The 19,665-nt window shown below is 41.8% G+C and overlaps 1 protein-coding gene and 1 pseudogene across 1 annotated transcript; one reads left to right on the plus strand and one right to left on the minus strand.

The window, feature by feature from the left end:
• Positions 1 to 2,619: 2,619 nt before the first annotated feature.
• On the minus strand, positions 2,620 to 11,927 carry LOC121556801 (splicing factor U2AF 65 kDa subunit). Its single transcript, XM_041870708.2, has 11 exons — positions 11,675 to 11,927; positions 10,746 to 10,920; positions 10,514 to 10,617; positions 10,103 to 10,254; positions 9,860 to 9,976; positions 9,611 to 9,749; positions 9,409 to 9,488; positions 6,626 to 6,748; positions 6,437 to 6,523; positions 6,090 to 6,332; positions 2,620 to 4,307 (listed from the first exon to the last, which is right to left on the minus strand). The coding sequence occupies exons 1-11, from the start codon at positions 11,721 to 11,723 to the stop codon at positions 4,170 to 4,172; spliced, it is 1,407 nt and encodes a 468-aa protein (XP_041726642.2). The 5' UTR covers positions 11,724 to 11,927; the 3' UTR covers positions 2,620 to 4,169.
• An 862-nt stretch (positions 11,928 to 12,789) lies between these two features.
• On the plus strand, positions 12,790 to 18,153 carry LOC121556802 (annotated as a pseudogene).
• Positions 18,154 to 19,665: the final 1,512 nt, after the last annotated feature.

Genomic DNA, 19,665 nt, shown 5'->3' on the forward strand with positions numbered 1-19,665 from the left:
TCCTAGGCAGCTGAGGAGTTGGCTATATAAATCCAACCTGGACTCAGGGGTAGACGTAATATAGCAAACGAAAATATGTGATATGCTTATTAGTATAATATGTAACATTTGGTATTGTAAGTTTTCATTTGTGGATGTCCATCATCCATTTAGCATGATATGTTATGAATTACAATTTGTATGATCTGTTACAATTGGTATGATATCTTATGATTTGCAATTCGTACAATATGTTACGAATTCCAATTTGTTGTGGCTAATGTTAGCTAGGTGGCTAACGCTAACGTTAGCTAGGTGGCTAATGTTAGCTAGGCTAGGGGTTAGTGTTAGAGGTTATGGTTAAGGTTAGGGTTAAGGTCAGAGATGGGCATTAGCTCTGTTACATGTATTTGAAATATGTACACTACCGTTCAAAAGTTTGGGGTCACTTAGAAATGTCCTTGTTTTCGAAAGAAAAACTATTTTTTTTGTCCATTAAAATAACATCAAATTGATCAGAAATACAGTGTAGACATTGTTAATGTTGTAAATGGCTATTGTAGCTGGAAACGGCTGATATTTAATGGAATATCTACATAGGCGTACAGAGGCCAATTATCAGCAACCATCAGTCCTGTGTTCCAATGGCACGTTGTGTTTGCTAATCCAAGTTGATCATTTTAAAAGGCTAATTGATCATTAGAAAACCCTTTTGCAATTATGTTAGCACAGCTGAAAACTGTTGTGCTGATTAATGAAGCAATAAAACTGGCCTTCTTGAGACTAGTTGAGTATCTGGAGCATCAGCAATTGTGGGTTTGATTACAGGCTCAAAATGGCCAGAAACAAATAACTTTCTTCTGAAACTCGTCAGTCTATTCTTGTTCTGAGAAATGAAGGCTATTCCATGCGAGAAATTGCCAAGAAACTGAAGATCTCGTACAACGCTGTGTACTACTCCCTTCACAGAACTGCGCAAACTGGCTCTAACCAGAATAGAAAGAGGAGTGGGAGGCCCCGGTGCACAACTGAGCAAGAGGACAAATACATTAGAGTGTCTAGTTTGAGAAACAGGCGCTTCACAGGTCCTCAACTGGCAGCTTCATTAAATAGTACCCGCAAAACACCAGTCTCAACGTCAACAGTGAAGAGGCGACTCCGGGATGCTGACCTTCTAGGCAGAGTTGCAAAGAAAAAGCCATATCTCAGACTGCCCATCTTAATCTTTTATTTTTATTGGCCAGTCTGAGATATGGCTTTTTCTTATTAATGTAGATATTTCATTAATAATTGGCCGTTTCCAGCTACAATAGCCATTTACAACATTAACAATGTCTACACTGATCAATTTGATGTTATTTTAAATGGACAAAAAATTGCTTTTCTTTCGAAAACAAGGACATTTCTAAGTGACCCCAAACTTTTGAACGGCAGTCTATTTGAAATACTTCTGAGTATTTTGTATAACACTGGGCTGAACTACACTCCAATGTATTTTGTAACAAGATACTTTCGAGAGCTGTAATTTGTATTTTCAAAATACAAAATACGTTTCTATAGCATTTTTTATAGTGGTTCACAATTTTCTGGCCCCCTTTAACTCTGCATTAGTATCAGAAGTCTGATGGCACTATGGTGTGATAAGAGCGTCTGCTAAATGAACTAAATATAAATGTATATGAAAAAATGGACAATTGTAAAGCATGCTAATAAGTATTATTGAAATGAGCTCCACCCCGAAACAAGGTACAAGGTACCTTATTATTACAAGGTAATAATACCCAGTGTGCTTTGCAGTTCATTTTGGTATGTTCATTTTCACATATACATTTTGGTCATTTAGCACACACTCTTATCCAGAGTGACTTACAGTCATTGCATTCAACTAAGGTAGATAAACAACAACATATCGCAGCACGTAAGACGTTTCTTTAACCATTACTGAGAGTGTTGTTGCTGTTCGGTGCCGGCTACTTGCAAATATATTTCTGTATTTTGTATTTTAAAATACATAAATATATTTCAATTAAATACATTTCAAAATACAAGTATTGTGTAGTTTAATATGATACATTGATCTTTATGGTATTTTGTGTAATTATATTTTGTAATTGTATTTTGTACATTTTGCCCATCTCTGGTTAAGATTAGGGTTAAGAGTTAGGTTAAAGGGTTAAGGTCAGGGTTAGGGAACGGGTTAGCTAACATGCTAAGAAGTTGCAAAGTAGCTAAAAAGTAGTAAGTGGTTGCAAAGTTGCGAATTAGCTAAAATGCTTGTCCGTGATGAGATTCAAACACGCAACCGTTGAGGTTGCTACACGTTTGTGTTATATATACCGTCCTTTCCTTTCTGCCTTAAGTAACCTTTAGTATTATGTAACCATACCAAACTTAACATATTATACTAATTTGAGTGTCCCGGATTTTCGTTTACTATGTTATGTCTAGTCTATGAGAACAGTCTGACAAAGCTCAACATTGCTGCCTTCTACTGACTAAAAGCTGAACTGATAATCAGTCTGGTGTATGTTTACAGTATATTCACATTTCCTCACCTGATCTGATCTCACAAGATGCCCCTGTCCAGAAATGGACATCAGCCCTACATCACAGCGACAATAATGACATTATAGACTGACAGAGGATGCAGGCATTTATTCAAGGTAGGTTATGTTGTACATAAAAATGCTTTCAGTTTTAGCACATTCAAAACTACATTTACAAAAACAGTATTTATAATTCATTTTAATCAATGCACTGCATGTATTTAGTTGAAAGCTGATTTCTAATTTACCCATAATTAAGTATAGTGTTTTTGTTGTAATCGTATGAGATATACAGTACATTGTAAAAAAATTCAAAGGTACTCTCACTGTAATGATGAATGATATGAATTAATGTACTGTCATACAACGACAATGTTGGATCAACTGACATCTGCAATTTTCATGAAGCTTAAAAACCCTTTGGGTAATAATAAATTAACCAATTTTCTTCCATACAAATGCAAAAGCATCAGATAACAAAAACACAGAATATACAGTAGCTACATACATTATTTACATAAATTAAAAGCACATTTTCTAAAATCTCCTCATCCTTTCCTGTAGGACCAAATATTTCTTATTCCAAAAACTATGCATAATGTCAATTTCTATTGCCGGTATGGTATTTTTGTGACCTTGTAATTTTTTGCTGCAATCTAACACAAATTCTTAATCCAGAGCACCAACACAAAACAATCTGCACATTTCAAGGTTATGGGTTTAAACCGCTGTGAAAATGCCCAAATCATTACTTTGTAGAATTAATTGTTTTGTTCACTGTTTGTAATTATTAGTGTTGAGAGTGTTTTTCTAACACAAGTTTTAGGTGTTTGAGTTTTAAAGGGCTACTTCTGGATTTTGGCAATGAAGCCCTTTATCTACTTCTTCAGAGTCAGATGGATACAGTTTTTATGTATCTACGTGAAGGAAGTTGCTAACTAGCATTAGCGCAATTGCTAACTACCTCTTAATTCCTTCATAATGGATGCAGAGACATAAAAATGGTATCTGTGAGTTAATCTGAACCTGGCGAAGTATGTAAAGGGTTTCATTGCCAAAATCCAGAAGTATGCCTTTAAGGGAGGGGGGGGGGAGATACAATAACACCTCACTGTTAGTTACTTCTCAGAATCACACAGTGAAAGTATGATAGCTATCAAATATAGCTACATCTCGAGTTAACAATTCTTGAAGTTAAGAGACAAAATAAGAAAACAGCTTGTGCTCAGAATAGAATTTCACTTTTGTATCATCTCATTGACTCTAGAGTTTCAAGAAAGACAGCAACACTGGCTATGTTATATTAGTTTGGTTTTAGATCTAAGTACACATGACATTCATACTACTTCTGCAAAGGGAATCCTACACAAACAGCATGAGTGTAGATTCATTCACTGCACACAGATACTCTAACTGATATATTACACCAACAAAAAGTATCTAAAAGACATGTAAAAATCTATTATTCCCCCCCCCCCAAAATCTGTACTACTGTAGTAAATGAGGATAGGGTTACAACGTACTAGCTGTGAATACTGGAGAGAACACACGATACTTGCCATCACTGAAGAGCTGAAACCAAGTTTGAGGAAGCAGGAAAGGGGAGGTCCCAGCTAATTCCAGGTATTACCTCCTGTTTCCCCTCTACCCTAAGAACTCCTGTCTGTGATACATGTCTGGATCATAGTATTTGGTGACCACCACTCTGTTGGCAAACTTGCGGCCAGTGAGGGCCTGCATGGCTTTCTGACAGTCTGCAGCAGAAACATACTCCACAAAGATCTGAAACAAAAATAACCATCAACCTCATCAGGATCCAAATAGCAAATGTATATACAGTGCATTCGGAAAGTATTCAGACCCCTTCCCTTTTCCACATTTTGTTACATTACAGCCTTATTCTAAAATTGATAAAATAAAATACTCATCAATCTACACACAATACCCCATAATGACAAAGCAAAGACAGGTTTTAGAAATATGTGAATTTACAGAAAACAGAAATGCCTTATTTACATAAGTATTCAGACCCTTTGCTATGAGACTCGAAATTGAGCTCAGGTGCATCCTGTTTCCATTGATCATTCTTGAGATGTTTCTACAACTTGATTGGAGTCCACCTGTCGTAAATTAAATTGATTGGACATGATTTGGAAAGGCACACACCTGTCTATATAAGGTCCCACAGTTGACAGTGCATGTCAGAGCAAAAACCAAGCCATGAGGTCGAAGGAATTGTCCGTAGAGCTCCGAGACAGAATTGTGTTGAGGCACAGTTCTGGGGAAAGGTTCCAAATCATTTCTGCAGCATTGAAGGTCCCCAAGAACACAGTGGCCTCCATCATTCTTAAATGGAAGAAGTTTGGAACCACCAAGACTCTTCCTAGAGCTGGCTGCCCGGCCAAACTGAGCAATCGGGGGAGAAGGGCCTTGGTCAGGGATGTGACCAAGAACTCGATGGTCACTCTGACAGAGCTCCAGAGTTCCTCTGTGGAGATGGGAGAACCTTCCAGAAGGACAACCATCTCAGCAGCACTCCACCAATCAGGCCTTTATGGTAGAGTGGCCAGACGGAAGCCACTCCTCAGTAAAAGGCACATGACAGCCCGCTTGGAGTTTGCCAAAAGGCACCTAAAGGACTCAAGAAACAAGATTCTCTGGTCTGATGAAACCAAGATTGAACTCTTTGGCCTGAATTCCAAGCGTCACATCTGGAGGAAACCTGGCACCATCCCTACGGTGAAGCATGGTGGTGGCAGCATCATGCTGTGGGGATATTTTTCAGCAGCAGGGACTGGGATACTAGTCAGGATCGAGGGAAAGATGAATGGAGCAAATTACAGAGAGAGCCTTGTTGAAAACCTGCTCCAGAGTGCTCAGGACCTCAAACTGGGGCGAAGGTTCACCTTCCAACAGGACAACGACCCTAAGCACACAGCCAAGACAACACAGGAGTGGCTTCGGGACAAGTCTCTGAATGTCCTTGAGTGGCCCAGCCAGAGCCCGGACTTGAACCCGATCAAACATCTCTGGAGAGACCTGAAAATAGCAGTGCAGCGGCGCTCCCCATCCAACCTGACAGAGCTTGAGAGGATCTGCAGAGAAGAATGGGAGAAACTCCCCAAATACAGGTGTGCCAAGCTTGTAGCGTCATACCCAAGAAGACTCAAGGCTGTAATCCCTACCAAAGGTACTTAAATAAAGTACTGAGTAAACGGTCTGAATACTTACGTAAATGGAATAGTTTTTTTTATTTTGAATACATTTGCAAATATTTATAAAAACCTGTTTTTGCTTTGTCATTATGGGGTGTTGTGTGTAGATTGATGAGGGGGAAAAAAAACAATTTAATCAATTTTAGAATAAGGCTGTAACGTAAAATTTTTGGAAAAAGTCAAGGGGTCTGAATACTTTCCGAATGCACTGTATGTTACTTCAACAACAATTCATACTTCATGTGGTGTATTACAGTTTTTTATTTAGTTCAGACCAATGACTTATGTTTAACAATATTGAAGAGCAGAGTCTCATGCTGTATTGAATAACCTCAGGTCAGACTCTTACCTTGCCACAGCCAGGGACCTCCACTCCGTCGACGGGCCGGGGGATCTTGATGGAGCGCACGCTGCCGTACTTGCAGCACTCCTCTCTGATGTCCTCCAGGATCTCCTCATAGTCCTCGTCGTCCACCAGCTCCTCAGGCATCACCATGTTGAGCAGGCACAGCACCTCTGTGGGCAGCCCAGACTTCTGAAGTCTCTGCAGCCCAGGCACCTGCAGCGTCACCGGGGTCTCGATGATGGCAGTCTAGGGGGGAGGAAGAAAAACAGGCCAGACAGACGGCATATTTAGACTGCTGATACTCAGATTTGTTTCTTGCAATTCAAAATGCACAAGGGAACTGCACTCACCGGATTGGCGTTTTTGGCCCCCACACTTGCTCTCTGAACGATTAGCTTTTTGTCACCTAGTTGCATGCCGTTGAGCCCAGCCACTGCCTGACAAACATACACAGAAACGTTTAAACCTTTAAAAACAAGATTGATTTGACACCAAAACAAGATAACGATAACCATGAGAAAGCATTTGCTCATCTGTACCTGATCAGTCGCACTGACGTCTACATATTCACAAAAGGCATAACCTTTGGACAGTGACGTGGCAATATCCTTCACAAGGTTGAAAGCTTTGAGTGGTCCGAATGATGTCAAGAGCTCCTTCACCTGCACAAGAGATGAAGACAAGCAGAGGCATAAGCAGGGTAATATGAATCCACCACATATTCTACTGAATGAATTCTAAGCCTCCATTTAATAGTCATGAGGAGAGAAATCATACCAAGGTGAATGGCCTGGAGAAGTGCAATAAATGACATGGTCAAAGAAAACAAAATATGTGTTTCTTATATCTGTATTTAAAAATAAAAAAATGTGTAGAATGTGTATCAGTTTCAGTGTGATGAGATTAAGATTGCTTAATTGCGAAGCAAATCAATTGTTTGTTAATAATTTGTTAATAATTTGTATATGCATACAATGGCTGATGTTTTATAGAGTAACTATTTAATTATGACAAATACTAAATCCACAATAATCCAGGGAAACTATATATAAGGTTTTTGAAAGAGCCCTGAATGACTGATTTGCTGCATGGCAAAAACATTAACAGGCACAGACAGACAGTACTGGATTAACAAACTTTGTGTAATGTATTTATTTCAGTGCATTTTATTCATATTTTACCAGAACATTCAGTTTACTTAACAATAATATAAAGTTACTAAACAGTAATAACACGGGTTGTGCTGAAAATTGTGCACAGGCTATAAAATCGAATACTTATATTTGCTTACTACTTCAACTGATCCATCAAAATGATGAACCCATCATCAAAGTAAACTGATTGGATATCACTTCATCTAACTCACTAAGGCACAAAATGCACCTGTTTAATACAGTCTTAACTTAATTTTTAAGGCTGAGAACCACCCCAAAACCTAACATATCGGGTATCTGATTATTTTATCCCAACCCTAACTAATTTGGTCCTTAACGCGTTCCAAAAGAGTGATGGGAGAGAGAGAAAGAGTAGCCAGGAAGGGAACCTGCTGGCTAGGAGTGTATCCGTAGGAGGAACGGAATGTCTTACTTGCCTTGTGTTACATGTTGGCATGGCAGCAGTAGATCAGTACTACTGAACAAATTATGAGCGCAGACTTAACGATCTTACAGGCCCCTAGCTGGGGACAAAGTGGGGGAACAAAAATGAAAGAGCTGTGAGTATCAAAGCAGTAGCAGTGACTGCAAGAGTAAAAAAGAATAAGAAAATAAACACCAGGGTACAATCAGGGTACTGTTTAGAAAGAAATCATGAGGAATGGAAAGTTAGAATCCAATTCATTTAGTGCACAACAACATTGCAGACCTCTGCCATTTCCCAATCTCTCTGGAACTTGGAGTGAAGATGTAGCACAGTCAGGGCTTAATATATGTTTGGTGTGAGGAATCATGGAATACGGTTGTTGGCAACCATTAGACTTAACCAAGAATTTTACTCAGGCCTGCATATTGTGTGTAAACCTAAATCTAGGATATGTTATCTCGCTGAATCTTATGAACTGGACTTTGCTTACCTTTGTCAAATAAGCATCCTTACAATGAGAAATTAGCATACAGATGATCAGTTACACTTTTATAAAGAAGATTTATCACTCACTGGAGTACTGATAATCAAGCCTATTCATGCACCTATTCATATAATTATAGCCCCTGCAAGCAGGTGGTCAAGCATTTATCCCATTCAAAAGTATGTTTTCATGGGACCATTAGTGACTATAAACTACTTAACTGATAGAGACACTATTGTTATTTCTGAAATCAAGTGAATGAGATTGAAACTGGGTTGATGATTATGCATAAATAATATGTGTAAATATACATTCACAATTTAGTTCAGTCATGAAATCCCTAGCTGAGTTTTTATTCAAACACATTACAGCGATTCATGGAGTGAAAAATAATGTGTTCACATTAACTAATGCTAATGAATAATGCTAATGAAATGTAATCTCATGATTGCTAACAGAAGTGTAACAGCAAACTGCATAAAATGAGGAGTTACTCGCATCTTCTCAAATATCAGACATAAATACTACATTCATATTTTGATTTCGATACAACACTGGCCAAATTGTAGACACAATGAAAACAGAACCTGCAAGAATATGTAATTCAATTGAAGGTAAATTATTCAATGTTTTTCAAACAGCAACTTCTCCTTTGGGTAGGGAATACATTGTGCTGTGCACAAAAGCACTCACACACCTGCAGGGTGTGACTGAAGCAAATGCTGTCAGTGCTGAATGTGTTAGTTCTTATAAGCATCTCTACACTACTAAAGCCTGCCATGGCCTGAGGGCCAGGGAAAGAGTGTCAGCTACAGTTAAGTTCATACTGTCTACTTTAGGCCAAACGTTATTCCCATTGTTACTCCCTAGTATTTTTTTATTCACTTGTGCCTATAAGCTTTATTTAGCTGACTGTATCTAAACCAGTGGAGGACGGCTCATAATAATGTCTGGAACGGCGCAAATGGAATGGCATCAACCACCTGGAAACCATGTGTTTGATGTATTTGATACCATTCCACTGATTCCGCTCCAGTCATTACCACAAGCCCGTTCTCCCCAATTAAGGTGCCACCAACCTCCTGTGATCTCAACATGGTTGTAAGTGTGAAGGACAAAGGTCACTTCTCCCCCACCCAACCAAAACAGAATACTGTAAGTCTGTCAATTCAGTGACCAGTTCAAGAAAGTAATACAAATGAGAAGGGTAAGGTATGCTTGTGTTGTCAATGTGAAATTACTGTTTGAGTAAAGTACCTGATCATCATTGAGATAGTTGGGTAGGCCTCCAATAAACAGTTTATGTGGGGAGTCTGGTACCACTGTGGACACGACACCTACAGAGACAAAAACGACAATAAACACGTTAAACTGCAATATACTTGTACTGTAGCTGATATCTACTGGTGCCATGAATGTGAACTACATAACTAAGAAAGCATGTTGCTACTGTACAAACCTGGGACATGAAAAGCAGGTTGTTCTGAAATGCCAGGTAGAGGCCGGTAGTCATGTGGTCGTCTTATCTTCAACGATTGACCTTGGAAAATGATTCCATCAAAAGCCATGGCCTGTGTGGTCTCATCAACAGACCGGAACTGGAGAGGAAGATGCCAAACAGGGAGTTAAACTTTCTAAGTAAGTTATGCAAGGCAACTAATGTTACACACCAACATATACAGAAGAGAGAGGACATAAGGCAACCTACCTCTAGGAATGCAAAGTTCTTATCCTGATTTATCTGCACAGCAAGCACAGGGATGCTAACGGCTTGCGATAGGCCTGCAAGCCTCATTTGGGCATTGAAGAACTCTGCCATAGACTCCTAAAAACAGAAATAAATAAAGGAAAAAATAACAGCTGAAACCCATACAGTAACTACATAAATACCTTGAAATACGATGTTGTCACTTCAATGAGCAAGACAATGTAAGTCCTCTCGGAAGTTTACCTCGGTCACACCAAAGGGAATATTGCCAACATAGAGACGTCGAGCCTGCCTAGTCATCTGACTGCCAACTATGGGCACTTGGGTGGGTGTTACTGCCAACCCAGTCGTGGCAGCTGATGCCAGCAGGGCTATTGTGGGTATCTGCCCAGCCGCTGAAGGGAAAAGTAGAGAGTAAGAGAAACTTCACACAACCTTAGTAACTGGCACTGTTCTTGACAATTAAAATCTAAACTAATCTTATTTGTCACATGTGCCGAATACAACAGGTGTAGACCTTACCGTGAAATGCTTACTTACAAGCCCTTAACCAACAATGCAGTTTTAAGAACTTGTATGAACTTGACAGGAATTAAATGAAACCGGGGAACATCACAGGGGGACATTAACTGGCAAAGAGAAGCTGACAGATACCTTGCATAGCTTTGTACTGCAATGGTGTGATGTGTTCAAAGCCAGGGGGAGGCACATCCCAGTATCTGCAGGTCCTTTTCTTCCTTGTTCTTCGTGGAGAATAGCTGAGTAAACAGAATACATGTTGACTCATTGTTGGCAAAGGTGACACTGAAAAGGCAATACCTGAGTATACCTGACATGCTGCTTTCTGTCAGTGAGTGGCTCCAGGTACCAAGGGCTGAAGACTCACCTGTGCTTCTTGTGATCCCGTGAGGTGCTCCTCCGCTCCCGGCTCTTCCTGTCTCGACTGCGGCTTTGCTTCTCTCGGCTCCGGTTGCCCCGGTCTTTGCTCCAGCTGCGATGTTTCTCACTGCGGCTCTGAGACCTACTGCCGCTCCTCTTCTTGCGTCTCTCCTTCTCTCTCTCTATGTAACGTTAGGTGGGAAGAGAAAGGATGGAACATAAGCCCAGCTTTTGGTAGCTATATACAATCATATTTCAGCATCATTAAGCCCAACGGATCATACACCTGACATACCTAACATGCAGAGAGGGGTTGTAATAAACTTGTATGATCTCTTGAACATAATTGCATAAACTTCATTTGATCGGGGTAAAATACACAGAAGCTTCTTCCGGCGATGTGAATAGATTTGACCAAAACTGAGTTCATAACATTCTGGTGGGATGCTTATTATGGACCAAGATATAGCTACCGGCAAGCTGACTAGGCAAACGAAATTGATCAGTCAGTCTGGGATTGCTAGCTTGATTATCTTGGTAACAACTAGCTAGCTCTAGCTGGCTAGTGCAATAGGTCAATGAGTGCGTCTAGATATCTGGTGCAGCTCTAGTTAACTAGCTAACTAACTATCAATTTATCTAGGTAGCTAGTTAATTCACTCGAACTATAGCCATGCCATGTTTGCTAATCAATAAATTAAGTGGCTAATGGTTAAGTTAGCTAGCTAGTCAAATAGGCTACATCTGCATACAGCAGGACTAGCTCTGCTAGCAAAGCTAGCTAGCTAACTTGACAACTGGCCACATAACCACAGCAATGCATGCTAGTTAGCTAACTGAGCTAGCTAATGTTAGTTAGCGACCTAAAAGCTTATAGTTAGCTAGAATAATTGCAACTCATCCAACATTGAAGGCTGAAATAAAATGGGAACTCACCCTGTCGGTTTTCACTCAGCTGTTTTTCGAATTCCTCAAAATCAGCCATGATTAATGCAATATTTTAAACTGATTATATTCTGTATCTGCCTGACTGCCTTGACGCCAGAGTCCAGCTAGCTATAATTGTAGTAGACCGCTTCATGGATTTTTCCAGTCGTCCAGGCAAACTGCTCACGCTATCCATTCCACAGAGTGATAGAACATAGCTACACAGTAGCAACCCAGATGAGAGAGTAGCCGAACATTCCAAGAGTGTGCAGATCAGGGAATTTCATAGAAACGATGAACATGGGGAGCGTTCATGAGCAATCACATTGTGGGGAGTTGTAGAGTTTTAGTCAATACTGTAATCAGTTTGAGAAACTGAATGCCAGGTGTGGATTAATTAGTAAAAAGCTGAGAGGATAACCACATGTTTTCTCTACAATGTTTATAATTAAATGTATTTGATACAGGTTGGAGATGGAGACTTTGGGTCAACATTTGGCATGGAATAAAACAGGTCAAAGAACCTGGGAAGCTGACAAAACAGTGCATGCTGAGCTGTGTGTGTATGTGTGTGTGTGTGCAGGGCTGGACTGCACATCTGGGGCCCGATGTGCCATGAGACTTAGAGAAAATCTTGCCATGGCTTATGACATGTTCATATGCTATCTGGGGGGCCCTCAACCAACATGTTCATAATAAGTTATCTGGGTGGGCCGCGACCTCCAGGCGGCTCTCAACTGCCCAAAATAAAATAATAATATTAACTTTTCTTTTGGGGGAGCCTGGAGGTCGGGGCTCCAGGGCACGTGCCCGTTCGGTAAGCCGGCCCTGTGTGTGTGTGTGTGTGTGTGTGTGTCTTTCTGTCAGTGTGTGTAGGCTATGCATGTTACTGGTACGTCTGTGTGAGTGTGTGTGATTCAGTTCTGTTTCTATGCCGTATCCTTGCTTTGTGGTGCACTAAATGAAAACAGAGCTAAATAGAGCAGGGTCTTAGCAATGGGACACCATCTCCCCCACCTCCTCTGCCTCCAGGAGGCGTGAGCTGCCTTGCCATGCTAAACATAACATGTATACAACATGCATGGAAAATGACTGACTCAGCTGTGCTCTATTAAAAGAGCTCAAATCCCAAAGTATTGCTAGGGGGGACTGCTGGTCAGAGCTACACTCTGAATGGGCTGGGGCTGGGAACATTGCCCCACATGAGAAGACCTAACCAGGAATACTAGCAGACATTTTTCCACCAGAGATCTAGCCAACACAAACCGTAAGTGGAGGTTGTGAATGATATCAAAGCATACTGTAGGTGTGAAATGGAGACAGTCAGCCAAAGGCACCCGGCCAGGACAGTATTTGCACGTTTTGTGTTGAGACACAGTGAAACTTGTTACTTTAACTGTATGGTTCCATGTTCTGATTTGATTGTAGTTGTGTAGGAATGGCAGGATAACATCTATGATTACGGTCTTTAGTTGTTTTCACATTGTGTCCTTGTTGCATTTGTTACATTCATGTTATTCTTGGATCTATTAAGTTTATCTTGGAGTTGTGCTGATGTTACTGTACAGCTTTTGAAGATAATGTTGCTATAGTATTTTTAGGTCAGGGTATATTTAGAGCCTCCCTTAGGACAGACACACACTGTACATGGTAAACTGTGGCTTAAGTGCTATTACAACACCCAGTAGAACAAAAACTGTGGACCAATCCCACTTAAACTGTAGTGGGACAAACTGGGATTGTCAAATGTGGTGATTGCAAGGAGATAGTAATCTGAGGAGAGAAAGTTACTGTATCTTATACTATATGAATGAACTATGAAATGTTGAGTCACCTTGACTGTCTGACAGACAGCATATTCGGTATGCCTCACATTGACGCTGTCTTAACTGAAGATGAGGTTCACTTTGCCCTTTGTAATAATTTGAGGTCATGTATCAAGGAGTATGTTTAGCTCCTTCTGATGAAACAACCAGTCAGCATTTACTAGAGTGATCATAAGTTATATCTTCTAACTTGCTCTGTCACTACAGTACATGGTCAATATATGTTTCTTCTGTTTCCATTTCAGAGTTATAAGAGTAGTTAACTTAAAGGCCCAGTGCATTCAAAAACGTGATTTTCTTGTGTTTTATTTATATTTCCACACTATGAGGTTTGAATAATACTGTGAAATTGTGAACATGATGATAATGCCTTTTAAGTGTAAGAGCTGTTTGAAAGGACCACCTGAAATATCAGCCTGTTTTGGTGGGATGGAGTTGTGGCCTGCCTGGTGACATCACCAGTTGGTAAATTAGTTAATAGGCTAATAAGAAAGACAGCTCCAACCCTCTCAGCCAATAACAGCTAGTTTTTAGTTTTCCCCTCCCACTCTGACCACTCCCAGACAGTCCTAGCTATATTCATACTTGAGACATTGCTATTTTCTAAAAAGCTATTTTGGTTTCTTTTTGACCATTTTAATTGAAAACAATCACAGTAAGGTACTTAATTGTTGCCCAGAAATGATTTGAAATTGAGATCAAAACGTCTGCATTGGACCTCTAACGGTTGTCTTTAACAGGGTATTTTGGATACCAAAATCATGGACCTGGAATATCTGTTGGTATGAAATACATTTTTGAGAACGTTCAATATTCTCACTTTGATTATACACTGCTCAAAAAAATAAAGGGAACACTTAAACAACACAATGTAACTCCAAGTCAATCACACTTCTGTGAAATCAAACTTTCCACTTAGGAAGCAACACTGATTGACAATAAATGTCACATGCTGTTGTGCAAATGGAATAGACAACAGGTGGAAATTATAGGCAATTAGCAAGACACCCCCAATAAAGAAGTGGTTCTGCAGGTGGTGACCACAGACCACTTCTCAGTTCCTATGCTTCCTGGCTGATGTTTTGGTCACTTTTGAATGCTGGCGGTGCTTTCACTCTAGTGGTAGCATGAGACGGAGTCTACAACCCACACAAGTGGCTCAGGTAGTGCAGCTCATCCAGGATGGCACATCAATGCGAGCTGTGGCAAGAAGGTTTGCTGTGTCTGTCAGCATAATGTCCAGAGCATGGAGGCGCTACCAGGAGACAGGCCAGTACATCAGGAGACGTGGAGGAGGCCGTAGGAGGGCAACAACCCAGCAGCAGGATCGCTACCTCCGCCTTTGTGCAAGGAGGAGCAGGAGGAGCACTGCCAGAGCCCTGCAAAATGACCTCCAGCAGGCCACAAATGTGCATGTGTCTGCTCAAACGGTCAGAAACAGACTCCATGAGGGTGGTATGAGGGCCCGACGTCCACAGGTGGGGGTTGTGCTTACAGCCCAACACCGTGCAGGACATTTGGCATTTGCCAGAGAACACCAAGATTGGCAAATTCGCCACTGGCGCCCTGTGCTCTTCACAGATGAAAGCAGGTTCACACTGAGCACGTGACAGACGTGACAGAGTCTGGAGACGCCGTGGAGAACGTTCTGCTGCCTGCAACATCCTCCAGCATGACCGGTTTGGCGGTGGGTCAGTCATGGTGTGGGGTGGCATTTCTTTGGGGGGCCGCACAGCCCTCCATGTGCTCGCCAGAGGTAGCCTGACTGCCATTAGGTACCGAGATGAGATCCTCAGACCCCTTGTGAGACCATATGCTGGTGCGGTTGGCCCTGGGTTCCTCCTAATGCAAGACAATGCTAGACCTCATGTGGCTGGAGTGTGTCAGCAGTTCCTGCAAGAGGAAGGCATTGATGCTATGGACTGGCCCGCCCGTTCCCCAGACCTGAATCCAATTGAGCACATCTGGGACATCATGTCTCGCTCCATCCACCAACGCCACGTTGCACCACAGACTGTCCAGGAGTTGGCGGATGCTTTAGTCCAGGTCTGGGAGGAGATCCCTCAGGAGACCATCCGCCACCTCATCAGGAGCATGCCCAGGCGTTGTAGGGAGGTCTTACAGGCACGTGGAGGCCACACACACTACTGAGCCTCATTTTGACTTGTTTTAAGGACATTACATCAAAGTTGGATCAGCCTGTAGTGTGGTTTTCCACTTTAATTTTGAGGGTGACTCCAAATCCAGACCTCCATGGGTTGATACATTTGATTTCCATTGATAATGTTGGTGTGATTTTGTTGACAGCACATTCAACTATGTAAAGAAAAAAGTATTTAACAAGATTATTTCATTCATTCAGATCTAGGATGTGTTGTTTAAGTGTTCCCTTTATTTTTTTGAGCAGTGTATAATCACTCATAGAATTGGAATTTAATTCTTATTCTATGTAATCACTCCTCGCTCATCCATTAGTCAATCCATTGATTATTGATTCATCTTGAACATGCTTTCATCATATCATATAATGGACTTTAGACCAACGTGTATTTCTATAAGAATTCACTGCATACTTCTGAAGAATACATTTACTGCCTGTATTTTCAATTCAATACTTTCAAGTTTTCTCACTAAACACTAAAACATGGCACTATATGCTACTGAAAATGACATTCCCATTGGTATTTTCCAGAGTATGGACACAGCTGCCATTCTGCTGGTGCCTGTTGTGGTGGTGGTAACAGCAGTGGTTATTTTCCTGCACAGTCTGGTGCTCAAGTTCTTGTCCACAGGAACGGTACGCAACAAGGTGGTCGTGGTAACAGATGCCTGAACAGGACTGGGAAATGGTAAATCCCTTGTTTTGATTTTGAAAAACAAAGCTCAGATATGAAATGCAAGTAGAAATCTGTTATTACATTGTTACTAAAACAGTATTCTGTCTGTACATTTATTAATTCAAACCTTCTTTGCAGAATGTGCTAAGTTGTTTCACGAGGGAGGAGCTAGAGTCATCCTTTGTGGAAAAACTTGGGAAAAACTTGAAGGTTTTGCTGATAACCTGACTAGCGCTGCAGACCCTAAAATCGTAAGTATGTCATAGCTCTTAAACCCCACAGAGCAATGATATGGTCTTTATAGGCCTGATAAAAAGTTTAGTTATATTGGCATCTATATGAATATGTATAAATTGCAAAGTGACCATGAATATCCTAAAGATTAATAACAATATATTACGATAATTTGGTCCTGCATCATTGTGAAATCCTCTTTCCCTTTCCTAGACCTTCCCTCCTAAACTTGTTCTAGTGGATTTCGGTGACATGAACAGCATGCCAGATGTGATCGCAGAGACGCTGGAGTGTTATGGCTGTGTGGATGTGCTCATTCTCAACAGCAGCCTGAAAGTCAAGGCCCCAGTACAGAGCACTTCACTGGAGATGGACAAGCTAGTCATGGACAATAACTACTTTGGACCTATCACAGTGGCTAAGGGTACTATATCACAACAGAGCATAATTGAACTCAGTTAAAATGAATTTGAGTTTGAGAGTTGTGTTATATTGGTCCCTTCCGCAGGTTTGCTGCCATCCATGATGTCGAGGAGGACTGGCCATGTGGTTCTGGTCAACAGCATCCAGGGCAAGCTGGCTATGCCTTTCCGTGCCACTTGTGAGTTCAGTCATTTTCATACCGACAGTAGGCCTACTTCTGAATGTAGTTTGATGAAGTTTGAATTAACAGGTATTCAGATGTTCAGTATGAATTCCCTCAATAATGAAACACAATTGTACGAGCAGGAGATCAGGGTCTGAATTTGTCTTCTGCTGGGTTTCAGATGCTGCCTCTAAGCATGCGGTCCAAGCCTTCTTTGACTGTCTGAGGGCTGAGGTCCAGGAGTATGGCATCTCTATCAGCACTGTCAACCACACCTTCATCAGCTCCCCTCCACCTGCCGAAAAGACGAACAAGTCCATCTGGTCAAGTAAGCTGCTGTCTCAGTTGATGCTCTTAAAGTTCCTAACTGTGTATTGTGCTGGTCTGACCACTCTAACCAACTTTATCCCCCCCTCCCAGTCTTCTCCAAACAGAAGGTTATGGGCATCACACCAGCAGAGGCTGCCAATGAGATCCTGAAGATTCTGAACAGCAAGAAGAGAGAGGTGGTCATGGCTCACTCCCTCCCCAAGATGGCCATCTACGCCAGATCCCTTTTCCCAAATGTATTTTTCGCTGTGATGGCTGCAGGAGTGAATAATGCTGCAGCTTTAGAAGACTCAGAAGCGCTGTAGTCAACATAGCATTGGACTGACTCTGGATTCTGGATACACACCACATAGAACTGGGGATAAGATGATGTGTTGGACCAGCACTTATTACTGTCAAATATGGAGGAGCAGCTGAGACCGGAATGAAAAGAGAAGAAGACAAAAATATTATTGAAATGACAGAATGTTTTCAATGCTGAATGGACGCAGGTGTCGGAAAAACATGTCGGAAAACAATTTACTTGGAAACTAAAATGACTTGGGTATCTCATAAGGGACAATACTTGCTTCAGTAGAACTGTCATATAGCAGAAATTAGGGAAACTGTTGTTTATTAATTGGAACCATATATCAGGCCTACTGAGCCTAGAAATAAACCTTGTTTGGCCCTCTGTCTTCTTGTCTTTACTTTTCATAATATATATAACATTGGTAAAGAGACCACTTTGTAGCCTACAGATGGAATTGGAGACTCATAATTGTATTTTGTGACAGAGGTGGTCGGTAATTGAATTACAATCTCAACTCACATAGTCATGAAGTAACCATTTTACGCCAGCTAGTGGGCATCAATGGAATTGCATTGGAAAAGACGGCGCATGGCCACGAGCGACAACTGACTCTTGAACAAGAATATCGATATGGTTTTACGAAAACTGATTTTTCGCGTCTGTGCATTGAACAGAACACCTCATTCTGTAAAGGTTTTGAATACTCATATGTCTGCCTTCAGTGTATTGAGTCCTAACACCGACTTCAGAGTAAAACATGACCGACACAACGTCTGCTTTTCCATCAACCTGGACGGCGAGGGTGAGCGTGAAACAGAGCAGGGATTGCCATTTACAACCAGGTTACAATAACTCGAGGCCGGTGTTCATGCATGACCTACTTGGGAACGTTCCTAGTTAGGAACGCATGACTGTGGGGAATATAATATGTTACACGTATAAATAAGATTTTACTCTCTTGGCACAGGGCATCAGCATAGCGCGGTGCTGCGCTACAAATTCACGAGCAAGAAGGAGGTAGTTCTATATCGTGGAGCTCCGCCCCATAGGGGAGCTCTGCTCCTATTGGTTTACCCACTGCCCTAAGGCAGCATCAGCCTGAGACAAAATTATGCACACACCTGCAGCCAATGGGAGTACAGGTGTCCCTATAAGAGGGGATGCCTCCCCTCAATCAGCCTCCCTTTATCTTCAGCGACTGGACTATACTGAAGAAGCCATGAAGAGAAGACTCAGGACGAAGAAAACGCCGTCGATTTTCCAGATCATCGACGTTGTCCTTACAATGAGCACACCTGGAGATTTTCCACGATACGGGCTCTGAGAGGTCAGAAGACTTGTCTTTCGCTGCAGCCTCTCTGAGGTCGGATTTTCCCGGACTCATTGAGAGGGCTGCCAGACGTTTGGAAATACCGCTGCATCCTATTCCCTCCGCACCGGAGGTGGATTTAATGGAGGGCGGCCCCTATTCCCGGCCAAGGAGAGCGGCAGAGACACTGGCTCCAGCAATGCCCTCATTGGCTAAATACGTCGAGGGCTCATGGGAGGGACCTCTGGCGGCGCGTTCGCCGGCTAGATCGTACCTCCCATTCACCAGAGTGGAGGGAAGATACCAGGGCCTTACAAAGGGAATCCCCAGGTTAGAGAGCGCCATGGCTGCGTACCTCGTACCGGGTTCGAGTCCCTGGCCCTCTTCCAAGAAGGCCACCTTGCCGACACAGAAGGACCGTCTCACAGCGCAGCTGTTAGAGAAGTCCTTTACGTTGGGAGCCCAAGCTGTAGCAGCAGCTAATAACATTGCCCTCCTAGCGGCCGCTCTGTCCCGTTTAACCATGGGTAAGACCGAGCTGGACACAGAGGAGGTGGAGGAGGCGTCCAGAATTTCTGGCGCCATT

This window comes from Coregonus clupeaformis, unplaced genomic scaffold, assembly GCF_020615455.1.
Source record: "Coregonus clupeaformis isolate EN_2021a unplaced genomic scaffold, ASM2061545v1 scaf2776, whole genome shotgun sequence".
NCBI classification, from domain to species: Eukaryota; Metazoa; Chordata; class Actinopteri; order Salmoniformes; family Salmonidae; genus Coregonus; species Coregonus clupeaformis.

Excerpts from the sequence above, each read along its gene's own strand:
- LOC121556801 (XM_041870708.2), bottom strand. The coding sequence starts at position 11,723 with ATGGCTGATTTTGAGGAATTCGAAAAACAGCTGAGTGAAAACCGACAG. Across the intron at positions 10,255-10,513 it reads GCAGTACAAAGCTATGCAAG|CGGCTGGGCAGATACCCACA; the intron begins GTATCTGTCAGC and ends TTTTCCCTTCAG. Across the intron at positions 6,749-9,408 it reads ACTATCTCAATGATGATCAG|GTGAAGGAGCTCTTGACATC; the intron begins GTACTTTACTCA and ends TCTCTTGTGCAG.